At 39.6% G+C, this 23,560-nt stretch overlaps 2 protein-coding genes across 2 annotated transcripts; one reads left to right on the forward strand and one right to left on the reverse strand.

Moving 5' to 3' along the window:
- Window positions 1–4,034: 4,034 nt before the first annotated feature.
- FGB (fibrinogen beta chain) lies at window positions 4,035–10,977 on the forward strand. The gene is made up of 8 exons (XM_015625847.3): window positions 4,035–4,171; window positions 5,726–5,929; window positions 6,689–6,872; window positions 7,454–7,681; window positions 8,281–8,394; window positions 8,928–9,050; window positions 9,246–9,531; window positions 10,386–10,977. The coding sequence occupies exons 1-8, from the start codon at window positions 4,097–4,099 to the stop codon at window positions 10,612–10,614; spliced, it is 1,443 nt and encodes a 480-aa protein (XP_015481333.1). The 5' UTR covers window positions 4,035–4,096; the 3' UTR covers window positions 10,615–10,977.
- Window positions 10,978–12,598: 1,621 nt separating this feature from the next.
- Window positions 12,599–19,255, reverse strand: FGA (fibrinogen alpha chain). Its single transcript, XM_015625904.2, has 6 exons — window positions 19,150–19,255; window positions 17,236–17,364; window positions 16,217–16,400; window positions 15,784–15,929; window positions 13,826–14,879; window positions 12,599–13,463 (listed from the first exon to the last, which is right to left on the reverse strand). The coding sequence occupies exons 1-6, from the start codon at window positions 19,198–19,200 to the stop codon at window positions 12,754–12,756; spliced, it is 2,274 nt and encodes a 757-aa protein (XP_015481390.1). The 5' UTR covers window positions 19,201–19,255; the 3' UTR covers window positions 12,599–12,753.
- Between the last annotated feature and the right edge of the window lie 4,305 nt (window positions 19,256–23,560).

Consider the following 23,560-nt stretch of genomic DNA (forward strand, 5'->3'; position numbering starts at 1 on the left):
CTGGTGGGTCACTTCTGGTTTGTATTTAGGATACAGTGATGGAAACGTGCTTGAAGTGGTTTTGAGCCCCAGCTCTCGTTCTACATAGAGCTGGGGAAGAGATGCCAATTACATTGTGTCAGAAACCGTGGAGAACTATTGCCAGCTCACCTTTAAGCCAAGGCAGCCAGGTTCCATGTTCAACAGGTCAGCCTATTTTGGTATTCCCTCTGGTGACACTGGCAATCCCTGCTGGATTTCAGAGTTTCCTGTAAAGATCAGCACAGCACCGCAAAGAGGGGAAGCATTGTCTGTCCTTGCTTAAAGTGCAACCTGGAATGCAAACTCCACAGGGTAGTGTGTCAAGATGGGGCATGTTTCTTACATCCTCTTGGGCTGATGAGGTCAGACTGAAGATACACAACATTTGAAAGGAAATTTGAGGAGGGCTAGGGATTTGAAACAGGTCTATCTTTTTTAAGGTTGCATGCAGAGTAGCATGTGCCTGTTTGATCACTCAGTTGGCTGGTGCATTTGATATGTGGAAATGGTTTAAAGGCTAGTCTCTGGCAGTCTAGAGAGTTGTTTCCTTCCTATTTTCTGTTGAAAGAAATCAGACTTATTTCCACTGCCTTTTAAAGGGAAAACAAATTTGAAATATGCATTCTCATAGCAAAACAAAAATTATATTTACCAAGAAAACTTTTCTGCACTTGTTATTACTGTTATGGTATTCACATGGCCCTGGAGTTGCTGTAGTTTTCAAATTTTTTTTAGACATAAACATTCCCCTCAGAAATTTATAATCTGAACTTGTTTCCCGTTATCCTTGTAATGCTTTGGAAACTCAGAGGACAAATTAATATTTTCAGAAATTTCAGAATCCAGTTAGAGGACAAATTCAATCTTTTTTTAATAAGAATATGCACTTCATTAATTTTCCCTGTTACCTATGGCTTCTTGGTGTGTTCTTGCATGTCAGCTACAGCTGCAATTGTGGAAATAGCTAACTATTTTTTTAATAAGCACTATTTCATAGAAGATTACTAGAAAATTGGATGAACTTTTTAGTGTTACATTGAAGCCAAAGTGAATAGCCCACTCATTAATGTTGCTCCCAGAACATGGAGTTAGCATTAATTATCATTTACAAGAAACCTTTGAAGTAATATTTGCTACCAGTAAAAGCAAATAAGAAAAAAGTATGTTCATCTCAGCAGAGGTGAACGTTTGAAGTTTACAATAGAATTTTCATAGGATGACGCTATTACAACACTACTGGTTTAAAAGGACATTTCTAAATCAACAGCTATTTTTAAATTGAAATGCTATAGCTCAATGTAAGCCAAGAAGGTTCTGTACCCTAGGCCTCAATGGGGGATACATTCAGCTCTGAAGAGCTGTGATCTGGTGATCTCGACTTACCTGGGGACGGGAGGTTTGTGTAAAGAGGGTTGCATCACTGCCAGCACAACAAATACCAGGGCAGCGAGCAAACAGTCGTTCCTCAAAACACACATACGCCTCTGCCAGTAAGTGCCTTTTTAGTACAAAAATACTGTACAGAAGGGTGTCCTGGAACACCACCAGGTCCATGGAGTATTACTGCAGTTTCTAGCAGGCGTGCTGTGGTATCACCACCACATTAGCTCTGGGAACACCTTGTCATTAGCCACATGAGTTGGAGGAGGGGGGTATGAAGGAGGAGAGATAGGTTGTTCTGTTTTGAAGAGAGAGCTTCTTTGATACCATTTTTAAAAGCAATTTAAGCTATAGTGTTTGTTCTTCATAAAGCTTTATTCAATCCTTATAAAGTCTTGACATGACTGTAACGGTTCAAGCATGAATAAAATCACATCTCATAACCAAGATGCTAATGGAGATCAACTTCTGCTGCCAAAATGCTTTTCCGTACGTGCCTATGTTTGCCAGGATGGACTCCTCTGTATGCCATTCCAAATTTGGACCATTTTTGTTGATAAAAGTCCCCAGGCACATCTTCTGCAGTGCAGACAAGGCCCTTGCTTACCAGATGGACAGTCACACGATCCCTGCCCTGAGGCATCTGGTCATTTGGCATGTGGCCGCCAGCCTGCTGGGGTGTGACATACACGTGTTGCTCATGGAGAATCCTCGGGGAGACACAGCCACCCACTCTCTTGGGGAAGCCAATGAAAAGTACTGGAGCTGGGAAGGTCGAAGGCTGAGTTTCAAAGGGGAAATCCCATCTGAAGGCAGAATAAGCCTGGGGATTTCCCGTGCTGAGACTCTGCAGTTGGCTTGGTGCTCCTGCGCCAACCCTCGTCATGCAGTCTCCCACAGCCTCTGCACAGACAACCAGGGCTCTTCATTAGGAGCTGAAGAAAGTTTAATGCCTGAGGGACACCATAAATTACTGCGGAACATGCTGATGGTTTCAAAACAGATTTAGCACAAATATCACTTGATATTATTAATATTTAATTAGGATTTGTGTGAACTGAGCTGGGATAATTTGAGTTTCTAGCTCAGGAATAGTGAGACCTAGTTTTAGTTCCACTGTACCACGAGCTACTCGTAAGCCCCGGACAAAGGTTTAAGATGACTATGTCCCTTGCATATGTAAGATGAGGGTGGCTGAACTTCCCTCAGAGGTACGTGGAGGGAAAACTGTATTAAAAGTTAGGATATTCCCAGAATAAATGATAACATCTTGGCTAGCATCCATAAGTGGAAATATCTTGTTAATGATGTCAGTTTTGGCTTCGGACAGATTTCTTTAATGTCTGTAAGGAGAGGTTTGTGTTCTTCCAAATTTAGTAGTGTTGGTGATGTCCTCATGCAGGAGATCCAATTCAGTAGAGTTTTAGCACCTTGAGCCATGGCTGATTTGGGGCTAAACTGTTTAATAATTAAGCCAGTCAGGTTAAACAGTTTTAATATTTTGTGGATCTCCATAGTTTACTAGAATTCTGACAACAGCAGAAATACAGGAAAAAGGCTTAAATCTAGCAATTTTGGCTGTTCTTAGCTTTGCTTCCCATAAAATCCTCCCCTCCATCAAGTTTATCTTTGAAATGGGAGCTCAGACCACAGTTTGCATCCCTTCCTGGGTTCAGACATCGATATGAATGACTTCAAAAAAGTGTGCTGGCTCCAATTTGGCACATTTAATTTAATTCAGTACATTACGGTCATTTATAATGCCCAAGAAAATCACAGGATATAAACACACTGAAATGTTAAAACTGCTTTTATGAAAGCAGTGATATGCAGCTTCCTATAAAACATTAGAAAGTATGTTTCAGTTGAGTATTTCACTATGATTTCAAGTAACTTCATGCTGTATTTTATTAAATTGTACTAAATTGTAAAAAATCGTATTAAACCAGAAAACCAGAAACTTAATATGTAATACTGAATTATTTTAGTTCATTTACAATATCTCAAGGCTATATTAGTGGAATAATATTGGCTTATTCTTACAGTATTCATCTGATCTTTAATAAATCAAAACATTTATTTTATTAAAAATTATTAATGTAATGAGTATAATATACCCTTTTTTTTCACTGTTACGTTTAAAGGTGCAAAGACTTGCATACCTATTAGGCACCATCAAACTATTTAGAAAAGTGCAGAAATCTGCATGATGTGAGTTGTCTTCACATTTAATACAATATTTCTGAAACATTCCCATTTTCAGCAGAGAAAATAAAAAGGAGCCATCACAACATGACACCTAACAATTTATTTTTATTTTTTTTTTCCCTTTGGCTATTCACCTTTTCAGCTGTTTTAAAACACTTGTGATTTTTGAGAAAATGGTAACCTTGTGTAATCTGAGCAGGAGGTACTTTTAAGGATCTGAACATGTATTCGATGCCAGCATCAACAGAGGTCTCTGGGACACAGAGATAAGAGTTGTCCAGAGGAATTGCTCAACAATTGATGTATTCAGGCACGGAGTGAAGAGTTGAATATTAACAGAGAAACTCTGATTGCTCAGAGGGGTTGATCCTATCACTGTGAAGCTGGAAATTAGTGGTGCTGCATATATATAAAAGAACAGAGGAGACCTCTCCCTGTCAGAGCTGATGAAAAGAGAAGACCTGAGCTGCTCAAGCAAGCCAGCACCATGAAACTTCTCCTGTTGCTCCTGCTCTGTGTTTCCTCTGTTCAGTCCCAGGGATCTCTTGACTATGACGAAGAGGTTGTAATACTGATATTGATTAATAATTAGGCATTAATAATTAATTTAATTGCATGCATGCCTTACTCAGCTTATGTAAGTTAGCTAAATTAGAAGTTGTGGGAGAAGATAATCCAGTGCATTTTCTTTTTCTGCTTGAAATATTTAAATATTTAAAATATTTAAAATATTTAAAATATTTTTTGAGTTTGGAGATATTTTCTTCCTATTTCTTTTTCTGTAGGGAATGAAGAATGTTTGATGGTAAGATTAGTTATTTAGCTGAAGAATTTAAGGATACTAATGTAGCAATGTTGACATATGATGTTACAGACAGTATTAGGTATAAAGGAGTAGAAATGTGTAATTAATCATATCCTATCTCAAAGATAGTAGAAACTTTTCTGGATAGTCAGTAGACATTAAAAAACCCAAAACCAAACAAACTATGAGGTCATAGAGCTTAACATTGGACATTAAGACGTAACAATTGCTAAACAGAAGGAAAAGCAATGAGAATAAATATAAAATAATGTTTTAGTATATTAATATATTTGTATAAGTAAAATTATTTTTGGGAAACAATTTAGAATTTTGGTACACTTTTTTATAGTTTGAAAATCCTTGTAAAAATTAAATTGGTCTGGTGTCAGACTTTCTGACAATCTAAGCATGTGTGTCTGCACATTGACTACTGGTAACATTAATGTGTTAAATCATTTTCAGCAACTCTGTAATTTGTATGCTGCTTATTTTTAAAACTACATGAAGCCTCTGATGCTGGATCCTTTCAAATGTTTGTTATTTGGAGCTAAATCTGGGTGGGATTAGAAATGGCTGTAGGTTTTGATTCAGTAGCTCAAACAACTATTAATTCAAATGGTTTTGTTTGAAAATATGCTTAGAGACCAGGCCTGTTTTCCTTGCTCAGCCTCTTAGACTTGGCCATTTCTGGCAGGTTTTGGGGAATGTATGCATCAGAGAGACCTCTAAAACCTAATCTGAGAGATGTTATTAAATGGTTTTCCCAATTTCACCGGTTAACAGCTTGTATGTGGCTTGAGACCTGATGATGTATTTGACTGTGGCCTGATTTTCTGAGACCTGACAAATATTCCTGGAGCCCAATAAAAATCTGGGACACTGAAAAAGTGCTCCTGAATATGCTTCTTAGCCCCAAGGATGTCTAGTTACTCTTTTTTTTGTAGTCTACTACTTCAAGTTTCATGGTGCTTAGCAGCTCTGAACTATGTAAGGTTTATTCCTTGGTCAAAATTGGCTATTGAACTATTGTTTTACTTTGTTTTCTTTAAAGACTTTTTAAGTTTTTTCAAGACTTTTTAGTGTATCTATATCTAGATATGAAGAGTGACTATTCCTACAAGAGAGGGGATAGCAATTACTTTTATGTAATGTCAGTATAATATTTCCATTAAGGCTTTTTCATTCCATTCCCTGGTCTTCCTTGCTGTTTAAAATACTAAAGAGTGCTGAATGGATGCCTCCACCCTGTGCACCCTGTTTTGCAATAGCAGTCCCAGGTTCAGAGTGTTTCATCTCCCCTTGGCTATGCAGGATGACACTCCTGCGCTGACCATTCGGGGCCACCGACCTGTGGACAAAAGGCGTGAAATGGTGCCCACACTCCCACCTGTGGCACCTCCCATCAGCGGGACTGGATACCGGGCCCGGCCCCCAAAGCGGGGGAAGGCGGTGGAGAAGAAGGAACAGACCGTCTATCCTGATGCTGGAGGCTGCAAGCACGCGCTGGATGAGCTGGTAGGTGTCTGGCTGTTGAGACAGCTTGTGACATACTGTCCTTTCCCTCTAGTACACCCAGAGTTTTCCTTGCCAAATAAAGGACAGTCATTCATTTAAAGCAGTTAAATGCGTTTCCTCACTTTGCTTGGGTTTTCTAGGACTGCATTCAGAAGGGTAACGAGGCCATGGGATTGGTGGCATAGTCAGCCTACAGCAAAGATGGGGAGATGAGAGTTGAACCGTAAACCAGGAAAGGAAGTGTCTGTGGGTTAGACTGTGCCTTCCACCTGGCTTTGCACAGTTAACTATTAAGGACAGGAAAAACCTCTGCAGAAGTGCTGGATTCAGTTTCAGGAAATCTTAAGGAACCCTAGGGACCAAAAAAAACCCCAACATCCCATGTCGTTCTTAAAGTTAGTTTCAAAATGTAGGTCTAGTCTACCCTCACTCATTGCTGCAGCTCTTACGGGACAGCATACCAGCATGCTGACATCCAGCACACCCTTTGCTGCCTTGCAGCAGTCTATCACACTGTCTCTGCCATGATCCCTGCTGGAAAACCCAAGCTGTAACAATGCTGAGAGGCATCTTAGTGGCTGAGCACAAGTTTGAGTGTGGAAGTTGCCAACAAATGATGTTTGTTAAAGTTTATTTAGATTCTGAAATTCCCGTTCTCCCATTACAAACTCTTTGCTGTGTTCAAAGGTATGCTTGTTCACTGATGGGACTAGAACTTGTTTGCTTTTATTCACAGCCCTTTTTCCTCCTTTCTTTAAGGGAGTGATGTGTCCAACTGGATGTGAGCTGCGAACTACACTGTTAAAACAGGAAAAAAGTATGAAAGGAGTTATTAATGATCTAAAAGTTAAAGTGAACACACTTTCGGAGAGCTCCTCAACTTTCTATGAATATGTGACCATTCTAGAAGATAAATTGGTAAAGAGGCAAAAACAAAGAAAAGGTATGCTATTTCTATGAACTATGAGTGTAAATGGTATTGTAGTTTTATTGGCATTCCTACAGTTACTTGTTAGTGAGACTTCTTAAAAAAAATTAAAAGTACCAGGGAATATCTAGCAAAGCAGGGTTCTGTGACTGTGACCTCTTAAATCTTAAAAAACATCCTTTGAGAGAGGCAAAGGAATGGATCTCACATTAAGCCAAGATTCATATGAGGTCTCTAAATGTACATCATTCACGTGTTCCCCTTACCTGTTTTCGTATGTCCATACAATCCATTTATGACCAGCCTCTGGATTGACACCATAGCTCCCCAGAAAGAAGGGAATTACTGCTTTTTGGTAGAGTAAAACACCACTGGTAAATCTATTAGCTAGCAAAGAAACAACAGTACACATGTACCACTTTCCTGAAAGTATCTGCATAGTTTTTGCACACTGTAGAAAAGTAAGGAAAAGAAATGCCCTTCCTGCCTTCCTTCCTAGTGGCATCTCAAATTGTACTTACAAATTGCTCTTCATCATTTCCTAACTGGGAAATACATTGAAAACTAATCTGCTTTTCATCTCTATGCTTTTCTAGACAATGATGATTTACTTTCTCAGTACAACACAGAAGTAGAATTGCACTATAATTATATAAAGGATAATCTGGACAATAACATCCCATCCAGCCTCAGGGTCCTTCGTGCAGTTGTGGATTCTTTACATAAAAAGATACAAAAACTGGAAAATGCCATTGCAACTCAGGTGGACTACTGCCGTTCCCCATGTACGGTTTCCTGCAATATTCCTGTGGTTTCAGGCAAAGGTACTCATTCAGCTATAATGACATCTTTTCTCCCATTTATGTCACTGTTCAAACTGATGGATGCATCTGAAGCCTGTACAATTGATTAGGGTATTAGGAAAGATGGAAAGTGATTCTAGATAAAAAAATTAAAATTCTTTTCTGGATCACTATACTGGTCAGACCAAAGATCTATCCACTATCAGTCTTCGTAAGTGATCCAGTAGCATTTTAGAGAAACACATGCTTCAGGGTTTTTGTAGGGTAGAGATGATACTTATGTGACTATCATAGTTGTACTCTTGATTTTTTTTCAGTCAAGGAACAAGCTTCTTTGAAAGCTTCTTTCACAAGCTTGTCTAGTTCAAGTAGTCACTGTAAGGTATACAGTGTTGTATCACTTAGTTTGAAGATTCAGAAATTCCTCTTTGGAAAAGCTCCACAGTGCAGTATTCTTTCTTCCATGATTCTTTCACTTGATGTATTACAGAAATCAAGATGAAAGTAAAATACTATCTATAGATATTTAAAACTGTCCCTGTATAAAAGCAAACCAAAAGATAAGAAGACTGTTGAAGTTCACAGATCTTTCAGTAATAGTTTCTGTTTTATTCTTGCAGAATGTGAGGATATCATCAGAAAGGGAGGCGAGACATCTGAAATGTACCTCATCCAGCCAGATCCTTTCGTCAAACCATACAGAGTATATTGTGACATGGAAACAGATAATGGAGGTTAGTGTGAAATAGCTATGTTGTTATAATATTAATTTATCAATGCTACCAATAAATCATATTAGTAATTTATATTTTATACAAAGAAATATGAAATTATACCTTTTGTAATTACTTGATAATTAAATCTGATTGACTCATTCAAGGAAGTCTTGTTGAGGTCATCTGCTGATGGAGAATAGGATACTTCTATTGTGAAACTGGAAATAAATTGTGTATGTATGTTACCATCATGGATGGTGAATAGGTGGTCAGACCAGGACAACCTGGCTCATTTCTTACCCTTCTCCAAAGCACTTGACAAAAGACCGGGGCTGTCCTTCAAGTTCTGCTTTTTCCACCTTTCCTTATGAAGCAAGGTTCTACTTAAGTGTGAGCAAAAGGGGCAAAGCTGAGCTCAAAAGCAGTGAAGGACTTGCTGCAAGGAAGCCCTATGCTCCTCTGGTCCTGAAGTGAAGTTAAAAAGACTGTATCTTAATGTTTAATGCTCCTTTTGTACTGGTAATTTAATCTAAATACTCTTGCTCCTGCAGGCTGGACTTTGATTCAGAACCGCCAGGACGGCAGTGTTAATTTTGGAAGAGTATGGGATCAGTATAAAAGAGGATTTGGAAATGTTGCAAAGAGTGGAGGGAAGAACTACTGTGATACACCAGGTAAAACACTGAGCGTAAAATGCAAAGAGCTGTTCTTACTGAAACCATTTTCTCCTATTTTTTGAGGCTCTTAGATTTTTTCAAAATTAACTAAAGCGCTCCAGCAGACCTATAGGCAAATAATAAATTATATTGTGAATACTTGAAATATATTGGGAAGTCTGTTTCACAGAGATGTCACTTGTTGCTTCTCAGGTGAATATTGGCTTGGAAATGACAAGATCAGCCAGCTTACCAAAATAGGGCCCACTGAAGTTTTAATTGAAATGGAGGACTGGAATGGTGATAAAGTATCGGCTCATTATGGAGGTTTCACCATACAGAATGAAGGAAGCAAGTATCAGCTTTCAGTTAGTAACTACAAAGGCACTGCAGGCAACGCGCTGATGGACGGAGCTTCCCAATTGCATGGGGAAAACAGGACAATGACAATTCACAATGGCATGTACTTCAGTACTTACGACAGAGACAATGATGGATGGTATGTACTTGCACTAGCCATTTAAAATGAAAACAGAGCTGAATATAGAATAGTTCTGTAATTTGCCATTAGTTTTCATAGCATTTGTAGCATGTCAAAATATGTTATATCCTGTCAAGTTACCAGCTAAATGTCTATGCAGTTCTCTTGGCACAGCCAAGGACAGGAAGAAGTATATATTAGGTTAGTGACAATCCACAACCAAGTCAGAAGCAAGCACACTGAATTTTATTGATTCCATGAATGACTTACCGAAGAAAAAGCAGCAAATCTGGATGCAGTCTGTTCATGGTCAGAGACTGACAGCAGCAGTGCTAAGGACACTAAATAGGAATATTGGTACTCACTCCAGTAAAATATAAAATAGGTCCTGAAGAAAGAGGCAGGCCATTTAAAAAGCAATGTTCTGCCTACTCAGAAGACAGGAGCTCAGTTGTAAAGTACCTAGTAGAGCACTTAGTATCTCTAATCTGTACTTAATACCTGATTACATATTCATGAATAAAGGAATTGTTTAGGTTGGAGAAGACATACATTTCTCATTGCTTTCTCTCTTTAAATTTCATTGATATTTTAGTTATCATTATGAACTGCAAGTAACCATAGTTATCAATCAGTAAACTAAAATGATATTCCCAAAGAGGTGCAACTAAAATTTGATTTGTTTTTCTTAGCTGCTTTACTTTCTGAATGCACCAGGTAGTACACACTTGTGATGGTCAATCCTTTATAGAAAGTTCAGAGAGGACTTACATTTATTTAAATTTATTTATTACGGTATATGTACTCTGTTGATATGTTAGCCTGTATTACAGATGTCACTCTCAACACCTTTTTTTTAACCCCTTCATCAGGTTAACTTTAGATCCAAGAAAACAGTGCTCCAAACAAGATGGTGGTGGATGGTGGTACAACCGCTGCCACTCAGCCAACCCCAATGGCAGGTACTACTGGGGAGGGACCTACAGCTGGGACATGGCAAAACATGGGACAGACGATGGTGTTGTATGGATGAACTGGAAAGGGTCGTGGTATTCAATGAAGAAGATGAGCATGAAAATCCGGCCATACTTTCCACAGTAACCATTATAAAAATGTACAGAATCAGGGATTTTCTTTTAGTATTTGTACATCGTTATCTTTTTAGCATGGTACTCAGTCTTATCTTTACATACAAGAACCAAATTGTACGTACAACCGTATTGTGACCTAAAGTGAAAAGCTGTGTCAAATGTAAATCTAAATCTGTCTGATGAAAATAACTCACAAGTGTATTTTTTCCAATTTTCATTTGTGCACAAGAGAGAATTAACTATTATAGAATAACATTGATAAAATAAAACCAACTTGTTTCACTCTTTTACAAAAGTCTTTTGTATCTCTTTTAAAGAGGGAGAGGCTTATTTCTAAATGTTTTCTAAAAGTTAATAAAGTCTTAAAACTAAAGTATTCTTCATATTATTCTTAAGTATTTATGCATAATCTGGGGAGAAAGAAGCACATTCCACTAAATAAGAGACAGTTATTTTCTTTTATATTATAAAAGTAACTACCTGTGTAACAAGCTGAGATGGAATAAAAGTGAAAAAAATATTGAACAAATGAGTAGGTCACTAATCCCTTAGCTCAAATCCTGTTTCTGGATAAAATATGTCCTTTTCTGGGGCATACTTTCTTTCACACGTATGTGTTTTTCACAAAATCCCTATCATGGGACTAGAGTAATCAATGTCTCCAGTCACAGAGTAGTGGAAGTTGAGTATTTCATCAAACCTAGCAGTCTATGCTCCCTTTGAGCAAAGACAAGACTTCCCAACCCTGGTAGAAAGGATGAACATCGCTCAAAGGGGCCTGCCTTCCTCTGCAAAGATCACTAGGGGTGGATGGATCCCATCTGAAAACTTCAGTGTTTATTTAATGTGTGAAGCCCAAGAGGACAAGAAGGAGACATAACAGCAGCTTCTCACTAAAGGATCACAAATGTTCAGCATCCACACAGGCAAGCTTCCACTGAGGCTAAGGAACAAAAACATAATGTGCAAGTGGAAACCTCTTTTCCAAAAGCACAGACACCTCCTCACATTTAAGTGTAAAGATGTCTTTGCTCTTCAGCAATCTTTCTGAAAAGGTTACACAGTGGCTGTATTTGAGAAGCACTGAAAAAAAGGCTAAAATGAGCTGCTTTCCAGTATTTGATGATCTTGTTAAATGGCATGCAACACATCAGTGAGATTAGAGGTGAGGAAGTTTGTTCATGCTTCTTTCTAGGAGCACAGAAATATTAAACAGTGTAAATACTTGTGTAATTTTATGCCATAAGGTATAAAGGTAAATACAATGTGGTCTTCTGTAATTGTGTGACCAGTATAACTGATATTCCATGCAGCCAGCTTTTTTCTAGAAGATCCTTACCACACACTGTCAGCAAGCTGATTTAAACCCGTTACCCTTAGAAGAATTCTTGCTTGGCACATGTGCTGAGAAACATTCAGGTGGCTCCTCAACTTACTTGTTCTGGTTAGAGTGACCTTTTAGTGGTTACTAGAAAATAGCCTGTTTTGGGAGTTGCATTTTGATGAGTTATCATGGAGTTGTCTTATTTTGAAGCTACAAGTATGCATGGTGAGCTATGATTCATCAGTGGGATGGAAGATCTATGTCCATATTTATAAAATCAAAGCTTAGGAGATTCTTAAAAGTGAGTCCTAAAATGCATGCATTCTTTGTGTACTCCAAGTTAGGTGTGTGACAAAAGTGAGAACCCACACCACCCTTGGTTCTGTCTGAGAGCTGACTGCCACTGCTGCTGTGCCCCCCTTGAAATGAGAGTGTGAATGTTGAACCTGGTTAGACTTTCACAGTCCATGTCAGCGGAGGCAGCATTTCCTTGTGAACATACTTCTAAATATCTTTACTTCTTTAACACTCCTAAAACAAAGTAAATAATTAAATTTAAAAATTTTTATCTCAAAGTCAAGGTGTGAGCTGCCAAAGACACAGACAAAGTTAATATAAAAGGCGTTTTAAATCAGTATTTCCTTGTCATTTAAAAATAAGATCAAAAAAGTCTTGTTGATAATTGATCATTGTTTATTTTTTAATCTCCAAATGTGCTCAGTTGCCTTTAAATTCAGTGGGTAAAGGTACATCATACGTACATACATACATATATAAAAAATCTTTTCAACTTGTAGTCATAACATGCATTAAAGGCTTGTCTTTCTACAGGGTTTCTATGGGCCTGATTTTCATTCTAACAGTTTTTAGGGAATAGTCAGAGGCTCTAAATGGCAGCCAGACTACGCCATTTTCGATCTCGTAGGGGACATTGTACCTGGGGTCGTAATGGCCCCCCAGGTAGTAAATGCCATTGAGGTTGGCAGCCTGGCAGCTGTTGTACCACCATCCCCCCCCATACATCTCAGCACAGTTCTCCTCCCAGTGGTCCTGGTCCTGGTCAAAGGTGCTGAACTTCATCTGGGCATGGGACGTGTACTCGGTGCCCTCTTCCAGCCAGCCTGTGATCAGGGCATCCCCAGCAGTGCCCTCGTAGGAAGACACGGTGAGGGTGTACCCTTCAGCTTCAGGCCCTACCTGTATGAGATACTCTGCAAACACAGCATTTCCATCCCAGTCCTCTAACTCTACCCGAAGGAGAGTATCATTCTGTGTCAGCAAGTGTAGGTTTTCATTGCCCAGCCAAAACTCTCCTCGCCCCCTGCCATCCACACTGCCGAAACCTTTCTTGTAGTCTTGCCAGGTCCGGTTAAAATTCACTGATCCATCCATTCTCTGTTGGATCAATAGCCATCCTCCCAAAGTGGTCTCTTGGTCGCAATAAACTGACAAAACCTTATTGGATCCCGCTGGCTTGATTTTGAAAATGCCACTTTTGGCACCAGAAGTGTGTTTCTGGCGGATATCATCACAGTCTAAAAAAAAAAGTTGATCTGGTTTGACAGAAGTTATCAGCAAAATTTAATAAAAGGTTCAGAGGAATCCAAATACCAATAGCTCAGAGCAAAATTCTTAGACATTTCTTGGATTATGCTAGGTATAGTGACAGGCAACATTAAAAAGAATTAAGGAAAGAAAACTTTACATATTTCTTAAATCGTGAATTTTCTATGTAACACCCGAGTATTAATGAAATATTTTCCCTTTTGTTTCTGAGGTGGTAACAAACAGACACAGTGCTTTGCATTTAATCATTACACTGTTGTACTACAGTATCTAAAATCAACGTGTCAGTTTGGTTATGGATGGAGTTCAGCTCCACTACCTCAATAACTACCTTTCCCAGTGCTGGGTGTCCTTCGCTTCCCTCCTGATGGTCTGAAGCTGCGTGCCTGAAAGTCTGGGGTATCCTCTGCACTCTGATCATGTTCCAACCCACCTAGCCGCTCATTTATTTCACGGATCTTTACTGATTTGGTTTCAAAAGTAGAGCCTCCCTTGTTCTTGAAACTAGAAGAGCTGGTTGCTACGGTCTTGGAGGGGCTTGCACTGCCAGATGGGAATCCAGATGGCTGAAGTCTTCCAAAGTCATCTTCCTCCTCCTCTCCTAAGTCTCCAAATTTGTCTTTTACCCCATGAGTTCCTGAATGACTGGATACTCCTGTACCTGTGTGGCTACTGCCTGTGCCAGTAGTGTATCTGCTGCTAGATCCACTAGCGTGCTTAGTAGCAGTGGATGGAGAGTCAGGGGTAAAAAACGACTCTAACTCAGGGAATACAGTCTCTAGCTTGTGCAAGGCATCTGCTCCACTAAAATGATAGGTGCTCCCTTCCCTTCCAACATTTCCATGCAAATAGGAGCAGTCTGAGCCATCAGAAGAAACTGTTTTCTCAACTACTTCTTCTCTAGGGCCATCAGGCCCAGCAACAATTTTTTTGGTGGTAGTTTTGGTGCATCTACGAACACTGGAGGTTTTGTCTCCCAGACTAGGGGTTTCTCTCCCATGAGCAGGATTAGCTAATTTGCTGGGGTATGAAGGCTCATCTGCCCTTGATTCTGCTGTGTGATATGAGCTGTCGCCTCGAGAGGGTTTCGCATCTGTCTCTGGTCTTTCTAACACCATTTCCATCTGCTTGATGTCATTAATTATGTTCAGAGCTTGCATTTCTGGCAGAGGCTTATGCTTAAAATGATCAGGAACACTAGAGTCCTTAAGTGGTCTCATTTTCAGTGTGCTCAAGGGGATTGTTTGAAGCTCTGGGTTCAAGTTGATGGAGTTGGCTTGGGCAAGCTGCTTCTGGATGTTGTCGTAGCTTTCTTTGTCCACCTTGTAATCAAAACTTCTAGCACAGGTTCCTTTGCAAGCTCGTATCTTAATATCAATGTCCACCTGCATAACCAGAGAGAAGCAATTTGGTTAGGGAGCTTTCCTGACTTTCTCAGGCAAGGATATCTTCTACTGAAAGGGGAAAGGTGAGAGCTGCCCTAATAACCCCCACCTACAGCTGAGCTTTTCCAAAGGTTGTTTTTGATGTTTTCATAGGTTTATTTGTTGTAAATACAATGTGTGCAATGGCATCATACACACGAGTTCCTTGGAAAAGAACATTGTAGAAAGTTCCCAATTTCTGCTTCCTTTATTTTTGGGATTTAGAGATGTCTTCCTGGTTTTGGAAAGGGTGCTGCAGAATTGGTCCATGGGAATTGGGTCAGAAATGGGCCCTCCAAAGAGAGGGGAAGATTCTGTCATGGCCCTGCTGTGAGGTCTGACAGCTTGAGGTTACCATTGCTTTCTCAAATGATCCAAATTACGGATTTCTGTTCTAGGAATCCAAATGAGCCTTTGAGCAAAACCACTCTTTGTGCCAGGACTTTTCCCTGCATTACCATCAGAAGAGCTGTCTGTAACCTGAGAACACAGGTTTTAATGCCAGCCCTGGGCAGCACTGGGGATGGACAGAGCATGTCCCCTTCTAACTACTCAGCAACTCCTTACAGGAGGAGAAATGCCTCATATAGAAGCAGTTATCAGCAGATGGAGCATCCTTGTGGCTTGGGAGAGAAACAGCAGATGGGACTAGGAACTCACAGAACTCAGTTGGTTCCTACAGAGCAGAAGTAGAAAACCAGGATGGATAGAAAGCAACTCATTTGGGGATTTGTCCCAGCAAGTCAGATCCTGTGAGAGTTGCACCATGTTTCCTCCCCACTGGAGCACTGCTCACCATAGAGGACAGATCCCCTTTCTGTAGCTAAGGCTTGGAAAGAATGGGAAGTGCATAGCAGAGACCTACCTCTAAGCGCTTCATCTCCACCACTTGTTCCTGGATGCTGCTCTGCAGAGCTTTAATTCTGTTCACTTGAGTGACAACTCTCTGCTTTAATGTCACAATTCTCCGTCTGAGTTCTCCTGACAGGTGACCGTAAGTCTCATCAAGCTCTGAAAAAAAAATGCCTCACAGTCAGCTATGCCCATGTGCTTTTCTCTCTTAAATATGTATCATATTTTAAAATAGGTGATTAAATACACAATTGAGAACATACTTCTCATAGTGAGCAGATTAAAATCAAATTAATTTTTGCTAACTAGTTAAGAGTCTATTATTGTGATTGTTCCATTTCTTGATAATAATATGCAGTGCAGCCTGTACTTTCATGACATATGGCTTATCAACAAAAAAGTAGTAATTCAGTAATGGATAATAAAACTGGGCACAAGATACTCACCCTGAGCACTGTCCAGGTTTGGTTTTATTTCATTTACAGTTTCCACAATTATCTGATTGGACCTCTTATAGTTGTCTTGATTATCTGAGAGCAGCTTCTTGATTTTGTCTATTCTTTGACTATACTCCTGATCTTTTTCATCAATTAGTCCTTGCATTCTGCATCCTGATGGACATTTGGTACCCTAGAATTGAAAGAGGGAAATAATTATGCTAAAATCCTTAAGAGTGATGGAATCGACAAAGCACATCCTCAGAAAGCTTCTGTAACTGTGGGGTGAGGAACAAGTAAACCTTTAGTTTCCCCTCTCCTCTGTTCCTCATGGGTGAGATTTTTTTGTCTATATATATTTCTAAAGATCTGCTGTAAGAAGTCTGTCATCCAGTTAGGGAGGATGTTAGAGGCCAGCATTTTTAAGTAAATTTTTCCTCAGAAAACCTTAATGTTCTGACAGACTTAAGCTATTTGCCAAGAAGTCATCAAATAAATGTACCATAGGAAAGGACTGAGATGCAAGAGGCAAGAAAGAGAGAAATTAATAGTTTATATACAAAGACATCTAGTCAATTATTATGAAACTTCTACTGAGCACCTTGTAATCTGACTTCCTAAGTGAGTGTATGTGATTTCTAGCTACTTCTTTTCTTTATCTCACAACCCTTTATGGTGCCTTTCTTTAATGAAAGCCAAAAGTGGCAATACCAAAATTCCAAAAAGAAATAGTCCTTATGTTTTTCTAGGGTTAGCCTTCATTTATTTAATCCTTCTTTTCCAGACTTGCTTTCTCTTCTCATTCTGCACCACTGCAAACTTCTCCCTGTTTCTTTTGTCTCCATTTTTAAATTTCTGCATTTGTTTCTTACAGGAGATCTGTGCAGGGTGCCCCGACCTGCGTTACCTAGAGCTGAACCTCATGTTGGCCTGTGGCACCTGATGCAGTGATCCAGCTGCTGATCCAGCTGAGGCCCACAGGTGCCCTACAGATGAATCCCACTCCCACCCTGGTGCTGATGGCTCACCCAGTTGTCATCTGCACAGAAGGGCCAGCTCTTCTCAGACTGGCAGCTGGACGGGGACTTGTGCTCCACGATCCTGGGACCACGTACTCCTGCACCCACCTGTTCAAAGGTACTCCCTCCATCCTGTGCCTGCCAGGAGGACAAAGGGGAAAAGTAAAAACCGAGGTTAAGTGGATAGCTGTGGAGGGAGCAGAAACACAATGCTGATGTACTCAAGCACTCAGCTGGTGGGTGGCAATCACAGCCATTCGGTAAGAATCACACCCAACAGTGCAAGGATTTTATTCCAACGTTTCTTGCAAGATATGGTTTTGTTTGTTTTGTCAGAAAAAAGCTTTACAACTCTTTAAATTAATGCTTTTATGTAGAGGGTTAGTGATGCTCTGGGTATATTATGATAATATCATTCCACAAAAATATTTCATCCTATGTGCAAATATAAAATTAACTTGAAATTATACTGCTGGAAAAGTAAAATCAAATACTTTAAAAATACGATTTCCATTAGCTGAAATACTCTGAAATTTTTACTGTCACTTTACCATCTTCAGTCTACACGAAAGTAGCTTATAGATATATGAGTTTATCCATTGGCGTTTCTAATTTTAATCACAGTTGCTAACTAAAAGCTTTTAGCACAATTCTGCCTGACAAAAAGAGCAAAAAAGCCACTAACACAATTAAAAAAGCAATTTCTTTGATGGATGGGTTTCACTGTGCTAATGGAAAGTAGAGAAATAAACATGCTGAGATTTTCTTCAAACCTGAGAAGAAAAATTGATATATACAAGCTAATTACAGGATAAAACATGACAAGGATTCCTACAGTGTTATCACTCAGTAAAAGATTATATTTTTTTTTTAATTTTATTTTTTTCATTAAAGAAAGCTGTGCCTTAGGGCTTAAGATGCAATTAGGTCTGACTGGAATCCTCTGTGCACCTTTTGTGCTTTTCAAACATTATAATTAATGCTTGAAAATATTAGTGACTACTTCTTATAATGACAGATGATTAATTCTAAAGCTGAGAAAGTGAACCTAATTCTAGCCTCCAGGGTCAGATCCACTCAGAGGAACTGGAATGTCTTTATTAAAATCAGCAGATTCAAATTCAGTAGTTTGATTAATTAATGACTTGGTGTGGCCCAAGTGCCTCTTAAAAGTAGCACATATATCCAAAAAATGCCCTTCAGGCATTGATGACTCCAATATGACTGCTTCTGTTTTGTCCCAACTGCTTCCTATAACTTCTGTCATTTGTTAAAACAGTCATTTTCTTTAAAAAAAAAAACAGTCACAAAGAAAAATGTAAAGAATATAACATAAGATTATGGACTTAGTCTTCAATGGGAAAAAAAAAAAAAAGGCTATATTAGCACAGCTGAAAATCATGTTTATCTCCATCCTTATCAATAATTTGATTCCTATTTAGCTCTAGTTTAAGCTCATGTTGCTGCTTCAAGAATCCTTGTTTATAAATATGTCTTTCATAATAAAGGTATTGTGTGCCATTTGTAAGAAGAAAACCCTGCTGAAATACTGTCCAAAGGAAAGCACAGTTCATCCCAATAAACATGAAGATTCCTGAGTGGTTGGAGCCACTAGCATCCAGCCAGTTATATTTAACACTTAGAGCATCACCTATGAATGTTTGAATTCATGTTAATGAATTTGCTTTGCTGCCCCTGAAGCCAGGCAAATTCAGCAAAACTGAGTTAAGCAAAACTATGGAGAGCTGGATACTCCAAAAATACTGACAAAATTTTATCAGTGAAGTGGTTACATATGTGTATGCACTGAATTTTGCAAGCTGGTGATAGACAAAATTTATCTATCTCATGAATGAACATTAAATAAATGCTTACTATTCAAAACATAAAGATACAAAAAGAATCAAGTAAGCAAATTCATACCCAGGCTATGCTGAGGCACAGGAGCACACAGAGGATCCTCACAGGTATCATCTTCAGGAGAAGAGCAAGACCTATAACTGAAAGGATGCTCTTTGCCAGTCTTTTAGTGCAATTTAAACCTGAATGCAAAGCTGAGATTAATCATTATGCTCCCTTCTGTTTGCAGAAAAAACACACCGAATTTCCCCCTCCCCCTTTGGTGATTACTTATGGCCTCTTGCACAAGTTTCTGGTGTTATTTGCTCCAGATAAGTTTGTTCAACGCCAACATGCAGGCAACACCAAGAATTCCAGGAAAAAATTCTGTCTAAAACTGTTTCTTGTAACTGGACAATCAACGAAGATGTATGTCAGCACTAGTGGGATCCAGCAGTGCTTACCTGCTGGAAAACACACACTCAGTGTGATGGGCATTTAGCTTGATAAACAAAGAGCTGATATTTGAAAAAGGAAGTCATTGCTTTGCCTGCATGTTGGTGTTGAACAAAATATACTGAGGTCCACAGAGAATCTCCCACTCAAACTCAAAAAAGCTCAATTTTTGACTCTATGATAGACACAAAAGTCTACTGAAAAATCACAAGCTGGTCATTTTCATGCTCAGGAACACAAGAATTGCAGATGCAACCTTTGTGGGCTTTCCTTGGACATAAAGCCATGGACTGTGCTTTATCACAGGATCACATATATTTCTCCCACTGAATTCCTTCTGCCTCACACTGAGCATGGGGATGGTGCTCCACAAGCATCTGCCCAGAGCTGTAGACTCCTTTCAGTGTAGGATGATGCTGTGCTTAAAGACTGCTTAAAGGTTGAAGGATTTTCCTATGCTACATTACATTCATTCCCTGGCCATGACTTTTCACAGTTGTAGAAACCAGGTGAGAAGGTTAAATAAAAAGTAGCTATTAATTTTTGGGATCCATTTTGATAGTCTGAAGTCTTCAGAACACACCCTATGTGCAGATCTCGTTGCTGGCAGCTGTCTCTCCATGCCAGCACCACAGCTCAGGGAGAGCAGCTGGCAGCCAGCTCTGAGACATGTGTCTTACCTCTGGTCCCACAGGAACTGGGTGATCAGGGCAGGAATAGCATCTAGCTCTTCAGGGTATCAGCTGTAAGTAAGGGACTACTGTGCCCCACCCTGTCTTGTTAACTATCTGTGTTACAATCTATGCAACAACTAAAGCATCCTTCATAATGCAGATGTGATATGTCACTTTGGTTCTAACTTTTCCCAGTTTGTCAATGCTTGATTTTGTGATCATCAATAATAACATTATAGGTGTAATTTAATAGGCCTTAAAAATCAATAGTATTAATAGTAGTAGTAATTTCTACCTTTTCAACCACGCTGACAGAGGATGTGACAATTTGCTAGGTGCTGTTCCAGGCACCTGTCACCAGGTTAACAGGGGACATGGCAAATAGCATGTTCCAGACCTCTTCTGACCCTGAGGGATGGCACAGCTCTCTGGTGACACTCAAACACAGTAAACTTAACTCTGGTCCAAGTAAAACTTGGCCACTAAGGCTAGAGGGACTGGAAAAAACTTGATATCTGATCATAAACATTAGGTAAGCTAAGAGGGGTTTCCTGCTTGCTGTAAAAGGAACTGCTGGGGGAAGCTGGGGTGAAGGAGGAGTTTCTCAGGCTTTACAGTTAGGGGCTGAGTCTGTGCCTGACCTTCAGCCTATACCTCTGCTTTCATGTTGCAATCATTCAGTCACTTCTGTTGGTGTTTGTTCGAAAGGCTGGAGGCCAAGAGCTAGATAAACTTTGGATTTAACTTTAATTCAGGATCAAAGCACAGTTGACTACTTCATCTGCCCTGCTCCTGGCTGCATGCCACAGTAACAGTCGGGGAGTCTGGGATGCAGATGTGGTTTGGTTGCCCTAGATGTGAGACTCACCTTGTTTGTCCAGTGCTGTCGTGTGTCCTGCCCTACTGCCAGTTTCCAAGTGGTGCCTTCTGCTCCTCCTACCTGCTCATCCATGACTCTTCTCTGGATGCTTTGTCTCAGACTTCATTCTCCTCCAGACTCAGCTCTCATCTTCACTTTCTCTTCATATGGTCCTCAAACTACTTGACCATTTTGAAGTCATTACTAGTCAATCCCAGCACTTTGTCACACATTTTCCCCATGCAATATCCCAGAACTGAGGAAACAAGAAGTCCTGCAGTCCACCCACTTTATTTGATTCTTTCTTCCTCTACCTCTTCCTTGTTCACTTTTTTTCTTTTTCCCTTGCCTTTGGAGTGAGATTCCTCTGTTTTGTGCTACAGTGGTCTTTGGAAGAGTCACTGCAAGCTCAAGATGTGAAAGAAAGGCCACCAAATCCTTTAATAAACTTTCAGAAAGTGAGAGGTACAGACTTCTCTAAATACAGGTAACTTTTACAATAGGCTACGGTTTGAGGGTCATGTATGATAATAAATGATTTAGAAAAGAGACATATACTCAGCTCTTAATATACAAAATAGGGACAGTAAATTCAATTACAATGTACTTGCCTGCAAAAAGTAATACTGAGAGTATCATTCCATTTTTAGGCGCTAGAAGAAACAGGACTTCTTTTCTAGCTTCTTTCTGATAGATAAGGGATTGGATACCATAGGAAGAAGCTTCCAGAGGCATGAGTCTTGCCAGATTTCTTTCAGGGCCCAGAGGACACAAGTGTGGGCTGGGATCCTGCAGACTCACTCTGGCATAGGACTTCATTCAAAGACCAGGCTTCTTGGATTCACTGTCTCTGATCCTTCTGACCAAGTAAAAATGTAATGAGCAATGCAATAGCAAATGTAATCTAAAAAAAATCTAAACCAGGAGGGCCAATAACAATTCTGACCTAGTAGAGTGTAAATACAAAGTGTCAGAGGTGAAAGGAATATTTTTTTAAATCCATGTTGCAAATATATAAATCGTATCAATTTAGAGTCATGTCATAGGTGGCATAAATTGAAAACAGAAAGTGGAAGGGACTCAACCAATGCAACTCAAGCAGCTGTTTGCAGAACCAGCAGGAGACTGGCTTTCCAACCCTTCCCTTGCATCCTTCTCTCCAGCCTCTCTACACATACTGCTTCATCTCCATGGAGACATGGGAGAGGCCTTACAGCACAAGTGTTCAGGAAAACTGCTTTGCTTGGCGAGGAATTGAGCGTCAAGGCTGGCAGTGAGCTGGGCATCATGGCTGGTTGCATGGATACAACAGAGTTGTGCAAATATACCAGTTCACTGATGTGGAGGGGTCATCCCTTCTCTCAAGGTGTTGTTAACCTCATCTGACCCTAGCTAATGATGCCTTCTTTTCTCCTGAGAAACCTGTCTTCCTCTTAAATTTTGGCCCAAGAGTAAAAACTCAAGAAGAGGGAGTTGGCAGTTTATCATGATGTGGAGACTCAGATCCAGGGAAGATGCTCAGCCTCAGAGACATTTGGGCATCAAAACTGGAAGACTGTTGAGGCAGCTTGAACTGATTGCAAGGTCTCTTTTATCACTGCAGTGTCCTCCTGTCTCTAAAATAAAGCACTTGAATGTGCTATTTAGAAATACCAGGCAAACTTCTGGTCTTTCATAAGTAGCTAAAAATAAAGACCAGGATACACTTCCATTTCACTTCTTAACGCATCAGCTTGAGATAGTGATAGTTTCTAGCTCTGAGTGTATCTTTTGGTGAGGAATTTTTCCACAAACCTAATTTGGTTTGCTAACAAATCCCTCAAACACTCATCAGATTTTGAGGAGGTAGATTCAGACAGCATTGCACACTCTTTGCTGGTTGTGATCTGTGTTGTGGATTTGCTTATGTGGATCACTTGGGAAATTATTATCAGATCCAGAGGAAGAAAATGCAAGTAAAATGCAATCAACTTCTGCTGCAAATTTTAACATTTTTTGGTTGCATGACACTGAATATGCTGAAGAAATTTTTTAATATTTTGAAAAAAAAAGAGGGGTATGTGGGAATAATAGCTATACAGTGTAATACTATTTGTCATATAGCAAATGAAAGTTATTCTGAGTAAAATTTGAGAAACATGTTAATAGGTATGGTCTGGAGTAAAATACCTGTTCTTGGTTGTTGACACTACCTAGCACATCCCAACTGAAAATGTACTCATTACTTTGTGGTAAGCTAAGTTAAATAGTCTTCATCAGTAAACCAGGCTACTTCCAATTTGCTACGTACTTTGATCTATGTCACCAAACAATTTTATTAGAAACCTTGAAAACTTAGGGATACTAGTCACATTTATGGAGAAATAGGTTGAACACATGCCTCTAAACAAAGAGAAGAAACTGCTGGTGTGAAATTCAGGAGTGACTGAATCAAGTAGGTTTGATCCAACTGCCAAAAGTTTTCTTTGTCTTGTTTGGCCAGCTTAGACCACAGATAACAAGCTCA

Source organism: Parus major, chromosome 4, assembly GCF_001522545.3.
Source record: "Parus major isolate Abel chromosome 4, Parus_major1.1, whole genome shotgun sequence".
In the NCBI taxonomy this organism is placed as follows: domain Eukaryota; kingdom Metazoa; phylum Chordata; class Aves; order Passeriformes; family Paridae; genus Parus; species Parus major.

What these genes read in the sequence shown, in the direction of transcription:
- FGB (XM_015625847.3), top strand. Translation starts at nt 4,097, where the DNA reads ATGAAACTTCTCCTGTTGCTCCTGCTCTGTGTTTCCTCTGTTCAGTCC. An exon ending in TCCTGTGGTTTCAGGCAAAG is followed by an intron (nt 7,682 to 8,280) that starts GTACTCATTCAG and finishes TTATTCTTGCAG; the next exon opens with AATGTGAGGATATCATCAGA. An exon ending in GAACTACTGTGATACACCAG is followed by an intron (nt 9,051 to 9,245) that starts GTAAAACACTGA and finishes GTTGCTTCTCAG; the next exon opens with GTGAATATTGGCTTGGAAAT.
- FGA (XM_015625904.2), bottom strand. Translation starts at nt 19,200, where the DNA reads ATGATACCTGTGAGGATCCTCTGTGTGCTCCTGTGCCTCAGCATAGCC. An exon ending in AAACCTGGACAGTGCTCAGG is followed by an intron (nt 15,930 to 16,216) that starts GTGAGTATCTTG and finishes TTTTTTTTTCAG; the next exon opens with AGCTTGATGAGACTTACGGT. An exon ending in GACACCCAGCACTGGGAAAG is followed by an intron (nt 13,464 to 13,825) that starts GTAGTTATTGAG and finishes TTTTTTTTTTAG; the next exon opens with ACTGTGATGATATCCGCCAG.